Source organism: Sprattus sprattus, assembly GCF_963457725.1.
Source record: "Sprattus sprattus genome assembly, chromosome: 5".
Classification (NCBI taxonomy): Eukaryota; Metazoa; Chordata; class Actinopteri; order Clupeiformes; family Clupeidae; genus Sprattus; species Sprattus sprattus.
Genome location: NC_137924.1, coordinates 18,531,974 through 18,542,778, shown reverse-complemented (window position 1 = coordinate 18,542,778; position 10,805 = coordinate 18,531,974). Strand labels below are relative to the sequence as shown.

The 10,805-nt window shown below is 46.3% G+C and overlaps 1 protein-coding gene across 1 annotated transcript in view; it reads left to right on the top strand.

Moving 5' to 3' along the window:
• The window catches only part of ube2e3 (ubiquitin-conjugating enzyme E2E 3), a 25,172-nt gene extending 15,119 nt beyond the window's left edge, over positions 1–10,053 (top strand). Inside the window, exons 4-6 of the mRNA XM_080838782.1 lie at positions 5,624–5,756; positions 8,544–8,691; positions 9,292–10,053. Of these exons, the coding sequence (XP_080694908.1) occupies positions 5,624–5,756; positions 8,544–8,691; positions 9,292–9,389 (379 nt within the window). The 3' untranslated portion in view covers positions 9,390–10,053. The remainder of the gene's footprint in view (positions 1–5,623; positions 5,757–8,543; positions 8,692–9,291) is intronic.
• The last annotated feature ends 752 nt before the right edge of the window (positions 10,054–10,805 follow it).

Sequence of the window (10,805 nt, the reverse complement as noted above, 5' to 3'; positions counted from 1 at the left end):
ATTTGGGTAGTTGAACGGCACCAAACTGCGCCACACTGCACTCATTTTAGACTGAGCAGGGCCAAACCAGGCCAGGTCTGCCTCTAAACACAACAACTAATGTCAAAGATACTATCTCTTTTCTGATTGGCTCAGTCATCATTCAACGCTTGCCATAGTGTGTCTGTATCCTTGTTTATCAGGACACATATGAAGCAGATCCAGTTAAAATCCGGTTATGTTTTAATAGTAACTAGAGATGCATTTTCCACAAGAAAAACCTTAATGTGTGACTGCTCAACAGCAGGAGACCCTTGCCCAGTGAAGGACAGATCATACTGCCCTGACCCTGATTATAATGAGTAAGGTAAAGCTGGTGGGCCACTGGCCTTTTGCTCATCGGTTTTGTAGCAGTCCACTGGTGAGTTCCAGACAAACGGCCCACCGTTTTCCTTGCTTACAAAACATAATTTTGTGTACGCATTTATTTCTTTTTCGATCATTTATTCTTGTTAAGTCAAATCTAGTACTATGAACGTCATCTGTTTAGCGACTGATATTTTAAATAGACTGGGCCAAGGATGTGATTTAGAAATTCCAGGAATTGCTCAAATGTTATGTTATTTTCGTAATATCCACATCCATTTACACTGAAGATGATGGTGGTCGGTGAGCAGTCGGTGAGAAGTTGCCACCAAAATCCACCTATGATCTGATACCTATGCTTGGTAGCAGGGTTGTTATCTGGAGATCTAATCATAAGTATCAATCCTATGGCAGTGCTGCGGATGCTGTGGATGTGGTTTCTGATCCCTGCGCTGCACTACACTGCAAGGCTGCTAAGGTCAATGTTAGCTTTCAGTGCCAAGAGTGAAAAATAATAAATGCCACAGTGAGTTTCCCCTCCTGTGCTTCCCCCATGCAGCTGCCTCCCGGCCTGGGGAGACCCCACATCATGTCACGCAATTAGACTCATGGTGTAATGTTTACACTTCTGTGTTAAACTGCACGCTGGGGGAGGAGGGTGGAGCGCGGGCTGCATCAGCGGGAATATGGTGTCACTTCGGCCACGCCGGGTCAGATGTGACAGTGTCTGGCTAAATCATCTCCGGCCCCCACACTGGTCTTCACGTGGCGAACAATTAGCACCAAATTTGACATTTTGAGAGCTGAGATTACAGTTATTCATACAATGCCATCATAATTACAGAGCTGACCATGACTTTATACCAATTGTCAGATAAATAACAGTCTAGGTCATATCCTGTCACTTGATTATAGCTCTCACTGCCAGTGGGGGGTGAAGAGAGAGAGAGAGAGAGAGAGAGAGAGAGAGAGAGAGAGAGAGAGAGGAGAGGGAGATCTGAATGAATGACTCCAGCCAAGCCCCAGAGGTTATTTCATTAATTGCGGCCAATTTTAGATCCAGTATCAGGTCACTGGCTGCCTGGCAGGGGATTCAGTGCTGGTCTTCGCCAGGCGTCACTGGACATTCACACAGACTTAGACAAACGAGAGGTGCTTTGCCACTTCATGCTTCATTGTTTCATGGTAACCTTGTGCTCAGACGAAACTGGTGCGTGTGTGTGTGTGTGTGTGCTTGTGTGTGTGTGTGTGTGTGCATGTGTGTGTGTGTGTGTGTGGGGGGGGGGGGGGGGGGTCTGGCTGTGTGTGGTATGTCTTTGATTTTTTTTTCCTGTTTTGTACTTGTTCTTGGTCTTTCATGACGTGCTTTGGAGTGACTTCCAAAATCCTCAGTTCTTCAGCCAGGACCCATTTCTGAGGCTTTAAAGCATTTCTGCTGGGTTACTGTGAGAGGGAACTGCATAGGGACGGGAATCCTTTTCAGAAAGGGACTCTCTCCCTCTCCCTCTCCCTCTCCCTCTCCCTCTCCCTCTCTCCTTCTCCCTCTCTCCCTCTCTCCCTCTCTCTCTCTCTCTGGGGTCCACTGAGCCAGTTCCAGATTGAAGTTATCCTGTTGTTTACCCAGTCTGAATCAAGGTGACCGTGCGAGGAAGCCTCCTCATTCTCCAACTGTTTGTCACTGCGGCTCCTCTCATGTTGCGTTTTTTTGGTTTGGTTTTGTTTTGGTCTATTTTTCCCCTCTGGAGGCGGTGCTCAGGGAAGCGGAGTCCCTTCAGGTGGACAGCCCTAATTCAGCCTTCATTTGATTAGAGGCGTGTGTGACTGGATGTCTTCCAGGAGAACAAAACTGAGGACTCTGCCAGGATGTTTGTGTAAGAGATGAGTAAATTAAGGATTGGCATGGTATGAGGAAGAACTTTCTCTTGTTTAGCCTTGAACTTAAAAGTAAAAGGTGGACAGAAAGATAGTTGGGGACGGGTGTCAACTTCTTTCTTTTTTTTTTTCTCTGTTGCCTTTTTTTTCTGCACAGCACGCACTTGCCTCTATAGACCATGTGAGAGTGCGAGAATCCCAGCGTAAGCTTTTTTTAATGGTAGGAGTTCTCCTTTCAGCTCTCAAAGGATAACAAGTCAGAGCACGGCCATTAAAACCAATCTGTGCTGAGAGAGAGAGAGGGAGGGAAGGAGGGAGGGAAAGAAACGGAGGGAGGGAGAAAGAGTGAGTGGGAGAAAGTGTTCAAGTGTGTTTGTGAAACAGGTAGTGGGATGGCTGCAAATACATTGATTATGATTATGATTATGGTGAGCAGACTGTGAGGGAGCCTTATATCTCTTTCACACACAAAACCTAATCATGTATCAGGTAAATATTCAACAACAGGAATAGATACAATTTTCAATTCCATTCAGTATTCCATAACAATAAAGTCGCAGGTGTCATGTTTTACCAGACTGTATTTATCAGGATTCTATGGAGCGTGAACCTCCCATAGACATGTAAAACATGCTAGGTCTCATCCTATCTCTAGCTCAGGGAACCATATTTAAGGCCAGTGCTCACTGGTGGTGTCTGATGCTTCAAAATACACTTCTAGCAGGGGATTCACACATAAGCATATCAAATTATTCAGTTTATCAAGATTAGATCACCGATAAAAAGGCAGACTAGGTTCTAATTGATCACAGCCAGTTGAGGATGATGTTAAATGGCTTCATATAGACATTAATCAATCCTCAGAGAAATAATCTGGCATCAATGGGGCAAGGGCTTACTCTGATGTCAATGTAGTGAATGAATAGGGAGAAGTCCCCTTGCCCTTTTCGAACACTTGGTTCCAATGGTTCCAAGTCCCACTGGAGCCGTGTCAGAAGATAATCGTTAATGTCACTAGGTCGCCAGGGAATAGATTAACGATTCGATTTTACCGTTTAGCTTCCATTCCAACACAACACTATAGCAGTAAAATAGCAACAAATTAATGGCTTTCAGTATGAATTAAATGATGCACTAGATTACACAATATCAGAATGGAGAGCCGGCGGTCTGGACAGCAGCCTCCGACGAGGAGCAGGAGCAGGAGCAGGCCCCACCGACCAGAGGGGTTTGCCGGATTACACACAAGAGGGCTGGCCCAGTTTGGAAAGGGATTATTAGCAGAGATGCATCACATCCAGTCTGTCTAGCTGGCCACCACCCATCCTCTTTTTCCCCAGAATTATGCAACACTGAGTGAACCCCCCCCCCACCCCTTCATACATACACACGCCTCACCCCCCTACGGCATAACTGCATCGTAAGTGTTACGGTTTCGCCTCTGCCCCGCCGCACCTCTTTGAGGTATTTTTTTTCACACACACACACATGCCTATCTGTTCGTATACCTGCTGCACACTCAGCGCATCACACACACACAGCAGCAGGTGCGAGGCTGAGGGAAAGTGAATGTTACGCTTAGTTAATGAGAGGGTTATTGCTCGCTCCGTACCGGCACCAGTAAGGTCACACATCTTATTATTGGCCCTTCCATAGACGATTGATTTGGGTGCACAGGCTTTGAGCGTAGAGGTGAATAATTCTGCAGTCATTGCACAATAATTTGGCATAATGTTTATGGCAATTTAACCCCATGTCGGCCCATTAACTGAGTATAATGTTGTGCCACGAGGTTGAAATTCTCCACAGGGTCGCCTCACCTATGTCTGTTATTCAGCTGCCTCTGATGTTTTGTAGTTTATTTTCCTGTTTCACCTCTACAAATCTATTATTGTTATTCCCTAAACTTTATTGGCAAGGCAGACTTTCTGCCAACATATCAAAAACCTACTGCCCCAGCATGAAGCGGTGGGGTCCCGCAGGATTTGACACTGTGGCTCAGAGTTTCTGTCCCGCTCTGAGTGTAATTCTGACTGGTGTAACACTGAAATCTCTTGACAAGGGTAGGTAAAAGCTTTCAGGCAGCACAGAGTCTTCTAAAGGCTCTTATCTGGGCTCTATTGGAAGGCCTGTCAGGTTGATGTGCTGGAGCCTCTGAAAGGATTTTTCTTCACTCGTCAACTCCTGGCCTGAAATGTTTTTTTTTTTTTTGCCACTGAGAGACTTTTGTGGTGAGGGGGGAGGTGTCTCACTTTGCCACAGGCCTTAATGTAATGATTTATTGGTGCGTTTTCACGTCCTTTGTTCTGTGCTTTCTAAATCAATTTCAGGGTGTGTTATTTTAGGACAAACACAACTTGAGGTTTGATGATCTGGAGTTCTTTTTTTCTTGAACATGAATTGAAATGTCTGGGCCTATAGTGTATTCAGTACAGATGAAGAAGAAATCAACAGAAAGTCTTAAATATAGGCCATATGCTTTGTTTGCCGGTTGTCATTCATCATTTTAAAGACCAGTGAATTTATTGTACGAGGAACAATGATAGTCTAATCTGATTTAATCTCATCATTATCTATAAAGAGCTTTCTTTCCATGATCCTTCTCCCCACCCCATCACCTCATCACTCCATCACTCCTTATCTAGAAAACATTTTTTTTTCTGTTGTTGGAAACCACGGCAACTCCTGTTGTCCTCTGCAGCAGCTTTATGGTGCGCTGGTGGAAGGTAGCGTTTCATCACATGGTAATTGAGTGGAGGATGACTCTGATAAGCTGGTGCTTAAGGCAGCGACAGCGCAGGGAGCGCAGGCGGTGGTGATGGAGGCATCTGCCTGCTTCATTCACCAATCTGCTGCACTTGGGCGGTTTCAATCCAACACCCTCCTGATATCTTTACTTTAAAGATCCCCCCCCCCCCCACACACATGCACGCTACACTACACTATTTATGTGTTTTTGTATTCCATTAAAAGGCAGAAGTGAGTGTGTGGGGGGGGGGGTGTTTTAGCACTACTGTCGGCTGCTTTGTGACCTGTGTCATTGACATTTGAGGCCAACTTCTCCCGTGGTCATGGTCCACCTTGTAAAAAGATTTTTTCAGATAGAATAAAACTTGACAATACAGCCTTCTCGGAGCAGACATATATTTCAGCCCTGCTCACTTTATGTAAACAGACTGTGCGGCGAAGCGCTGGCTTGCTGGCTGGCTGGCAGACTTCTAGGTCGATTTGTGACAGAGTGGTGCGTCAGTCAGTCCCACCACAATACTTTCTCCTGCTTGCCTGCGGTCCTTCAGACATCAGTAGCAGCTATAATGGAAACGGCTCTGGGGAAGCAACGCTAGCCTTTGTTTTTATTTTGTTTTGTTTCTGACAGTTTTTTTCTAAACTTTTCTTCTCTCACCAGTGCGGGACCCAAAGGAGACAACATCTACGAATGGAGATCCACCATCCTGGGACCCCCTGGCTCTGTGTATGAAGGTGGCGTGTTCTTCCTGGACATCACCTTCTCGTCGGATTACCCCTTCAAGCCACCAAAGGTACTGTGAAGGCTTAACTGTGTCACCTGTGCTTACTGTTTCACCTGTGCTTACATACACCATTTCACCTGTGCTTACATACACCGTTTCACCTGTGCTAACATACACCGTTTCACCTGTGCTAACATACACCGTTTCACCTGTGCTTACATACACCGTTTCACCTGTGCTTACATACACCGTTTCACCTGTGCTTACATACACTGTTTCACATGTGCTAACATACACTGTTTCACATGTGCTTACATACACCGTTTCACCTGTGCTTACATACACCGTTTCACATGTGCTAACATACACTGTTTCACATGTGCTTACATACACCGTTTCACCTGTGCTAACATACACCGTTTCACCTGTGCTTACATACACTGTTTCACATGTGCTAACATACACCGTTTCACATGTGCTTACATACACCGTTTCAAGGGCTTAGGGTGTGATTTAGGATGTGCCTCTTTTCCTTTACCATAAACTCTCCTGAGACACAAGTGTTCAGGTTAAGTAAAAGGAAACTTAGCCTTTAAAAGGGTTAATAGTCACGTATAAAACCCTTGTCTTTTGGCAGGGAACAATGATACTGAAATAATACAGAAATGCATTTTTGTTTTGTCAGGAATGTGTTGTTTGTGAAGGTCAGATGATTCAGCTGATTTATTTTTTCCCTGAAACTGGCTCAGGAAAGGATTTGTCATGGGTCTTGTTGTGGTCATGTGTTTCTTTCCAAACTTTAGAAATGAGAATAATTTTCGATGAATGAGCGATCGAACGCTTCAGCTTAGTATGAGGAACCATTTGTCACTAGAACGTTCTCTCTCGCGTCTCGTCCGTCATTTGAAAGGCCTGGTGACATCTGTAAAAGACACTGATATAAACCACATGGGCAGGAAGCTGGTCTTTGTTAAGATGAAGGCATTGGGAAGTCTAATCCAGTAATTATGAACTGGGGATTTATTTGTGATGATGGAGACTGTACTGAACACACCACAGTCCCCCCCCCCCCCCCCCCCCCGCGCCTTTCTTTTGTTTACAGATGAAACACAACAACTTAGAGAGATCTTGCCCACATTTCCTCTCTCTCTTCTCTCTCTCTGTCTGTCTCTATGTCTGTCTGTCCGTCTGGGTGTGTGTGTGTGATGGTGGTGGTGGTGGGGGTGGGGGTAGCGGGTGTTGGTTGTGTGTGGGTGTTTGCAAGCACAACCCCTTGGTTTATGGGCCACTAATCCTTGTTTGAGTGCTGGAGTCAGTTCACAGCTGGGTGTGCTGAGGCAAAGACAGCAGAAAGACACAAGAGTATGGCACACACACACACACACACATCTTAAAACAATGTCTGCTCTGCTGCCGTACCACCATACAAATTAATATTTGCACATCTAGCTCACCAAGCTAATGGAGCCTGCGCTGCTCATTTCTGCACAGTGACATGGGGAAGTGTGTTTGTTTACTTAGTCGAGCAGAGTGGGAGGCGAGAGATGTGCTGGTGAGGGGCAGTGGAGGAGGAGGAGGAGGAGGAGGAGGAAAAAAGCTCTCTTTCCCTGAGGAGAATCTCTCTCTGCTTTGAAGGCTTTTCCGCACTGGCCCAGCAAGCTCCGACATTCCCAGCATTCTGAAGTGGGCTGGGTTTTGAATCCTGGGAGAAAGGATTAGAGGATAACAGACACCAAAATGTATACGGTATTACGAACATAACGGAAGAGGTGGAGGCAGACACAACACGAACCAACAGCTGCTGGACACTGGAGTTGGTGTTTGTTGGCATGTGTTGGGCTGGTCCCAATTAGATTTTATTACTACACTCCAGAGAGAGAAAGAGAGAGTATGTGTGAGAGAGATAAACAGAGTGAGGGAGTAAGCCTAAAGAGAGAGCCTATGGCAGCCCAGCACACAAGCCTGGCATAGCAGCAGCAGCATTAACAGCAGCATTAACAGAAGCAGCAGTAACAGCAGCCACAGTGGCAGTAGCAGCAGCGGCACTCTCCGGCAGGCAGCTCACTGCCCCTATCGCACTCAGGCCTCCACGCCTCCACAATACCAGCATTGTACCAGCCTGCTCAGGGGGTTATTTTGGTCGCTGGGGTTTGCATAGTCATGTGACGGTGGACTCCGCTGCCTCCGCTTGCTGCCCCGAGCATAAGCGCTCTGAAGTGCCAAAACGCAGCGTCGCTGTCGACAAACGCCAAACAACAGCTTCCGTAATCAGCCACAGGAGTGTTAGCGCATGACCCGACGCAGCTCCCTGCTGAGCTTAAGTTGAACTCTCTCCCTCACAACAACGGAGCAGTCGGGCACAGGCCAACGTCTGCAGGCGTTATCAACAATCCCAGACAAGTGTAATATGGATACAGTCCTGCGAGAGATAAGGAGGGTAGTGATGACACTTAAACTCATTGACTTGTAGGGGGGGGGGGGGCTCACTCATAGCACTTTCTCGCAATCTGATTTCCAGTACAACTACAGCTGTGAATGAATGAATGACATCATCATGTTCAGATTGCCCTTACCAGTGCTTATCAGTAGTGAGACCCGCTGTGGTCGGCCTGGGCCTGCCAGAAGCTGTTTACATTATGAAATGTGTTTTGAGCAATGTATGTTCAACGAACCCAATATAAATAGTAAAGATGCAGACATGGGGCGGCTATATTGAATATTCCCTACATGTTGTGCAAGAGTGTGTTAGAGTGTGTTGTCTCAGATTTCAGTGTTTGGTATATGTTCTCACCTCTTTTTACTGTGCAAATTGCAACATGTGACAATGTCATTCTAAACCCCACCCCCCCTCCACAGGTTACTTTCCGCACGAGGATCTATCACTGCAACATCAACAGTCAGGGCGTGATCTGCCTGGACATCCTGAAGGACAACTGGAGCCCCGCGCTCACCATCTCCAAGGTCCTGCTCTCCATCTGCTCTCTGCTGACGGACTGCAACCCTGGTGAGTAGGGCTGTCTCCTCTCAGGCCTTCCTCTCTCTCTCATTCCCTCAGTTCCAATCGCAGCAGCCATATCAGGCCATCAGACAGTCACTCTGAACTGTCGAGGGGAGTCGTGGGATGAGTGACTGAGTGAGTGAGTGATGAGTGAAGGATGAGATTGAGTGGTCATTGCCAGAAAAGGATTTATTTGTATCTTGAGAAAAGCATTTTCATGGTTTAACTCTATTTTAAGGGGTAACGCTCACAGATGTGCAGGATGTGTCAGACTGATCAAAGATCATCAGTTAGTTTCGCTTTTGTAGTGAGAAGCTTTCGGTGGCTTTCGTTTTTTTTTATATACCATGGCTGTTTTGGGAAAAAGCACTGCTTTGTTCATGATTAGTTTGTATCAGGTTGATCAGTTTGCAGGTAAAGAATGGAACACATCTCTAAAACAGTCAATCTGACACATTGAAATAGTGTGTGTGTGTGTGTGTGTTAAAGAGTGTGTGTGTGTGTGTGTGTGTGTGTGTGTGTGTGTGTGCGTGTGAGAGAGAAAGAGAGAGAGAGAGAGCTACAACCATAACTCTGTGTTGTCTTTCCCTTTCCCCCCCCCCCCAGCGGATCCTCTGGTGGGAAGCATAGCGACTCAGTACCTGACCAACAGAGCTGAGCATGACAGGATAGCCCGACAGTGGACCAAGAGATACGCTACATAAGACGGCAGGATCCTGCACCCACCCTCCCATCCACCCCCCCCCCTCCCCCCCTTCTAAACCCCCCATCCCTTTCCCCCACCCCCACCCCCCAACCTGCCGCCGCAGTGTAAAGATCCAGGAGGCAACTTTACAACGTGCAACAAATCTTTATAGCCTTTACAATACGGACTTCTGTGTATATGTCATACCGATTCTGCCCCAAGTTTTTACCCAACGTGGACTGGGAAGAGAGAGCCCAACAGGTAAAGGCTGTCGGAGTAGAATTTTGTAGCTGTAGATTTAGTTATGTTTAAATGCCTACTTGCAAGTCTTGCTTCTTTGGGATATAAAAATGTATTTTGTGATGTAATAAGGAAACTGTTCCTAAAAGTCAACCAAATATTATGGTGCATTTTAGCCTAATCCATTATCTGTATGAAGTTATGAAAAATATGAAAAAAAAACAACAAAAAAATCTACCGTAGATTATTAGAAATGATGTCATTTATATGAGACCCAGATCCATTTCCAGTTATGTGGTACATGCTGTTGTGAACTCTGTTTTCCCCTTTGTCAGTTTGTAATGAAGACCTCTCATTGAACGTTTTTGTAGCTCAGCAGAAATGAGCCAACACTGTAACACCCCCCTTTCCCTCCCTCCCCAACTCAAAACACAATAAACTTGTCCCCCGGGGTAAGGTGTAGTGTGTTACTCACGGATGACCGAGAAGCCACGGACGGCTAGGCTTTGCAAAGGAAACCCTCCACACTGGCAGGATCGGGCTGCACACTCTCGTGGCGCATTTATTTACTTCTACTCACTTGGCAGACCTTTGCGTACAGTCATTTGGCAGGGTCAAATATATATCATGAGATGGTCCGCCACATGTCTATAATTATGGAAATATAAAAGCATGGTAATGATAAAACCAAAGGTTCACTTTGAGAGGGGAGGAGTGGGGGTCCTTTGAGCATTAAGCTCTCTTATCGGCTCCATCTCAGACATCTGCAGCCATAACGAGATGTGGCCTTGAGGTTAGATCAGTGAAGTCATTTTCACACGAGAGAGACAAAGGTTTTTTTTTAATGGTTGCTATCACTGTTATTGTAAGTCCTTCAGCAGGCTTATCTACTTATTAATTCTGACCTGTGCGCTGCATGTTGGATTCTGAGTCCCTGAGGAGAGTTAGCATGCGTGGTGATGTGTCGCTGTGCTCTGACAGCCTACAGCCCTCTGGCGGTGCCAATGTTAACCAGCCTCCCCGCTGCGAGCCGGGATTGATCCAAATTGATCTGTGACTCTCTCTGTGCCTCTGTCGCTTATTTAACCATTAGGCTGCCTCGAACGCTTCGGCAGCCTTCGTATGGATGAGGGGATCGGGAGAGGTGGGGGGGGGGGGGGGGGGGAACTAAGCGGCGCACCCCATGTAATTGGTG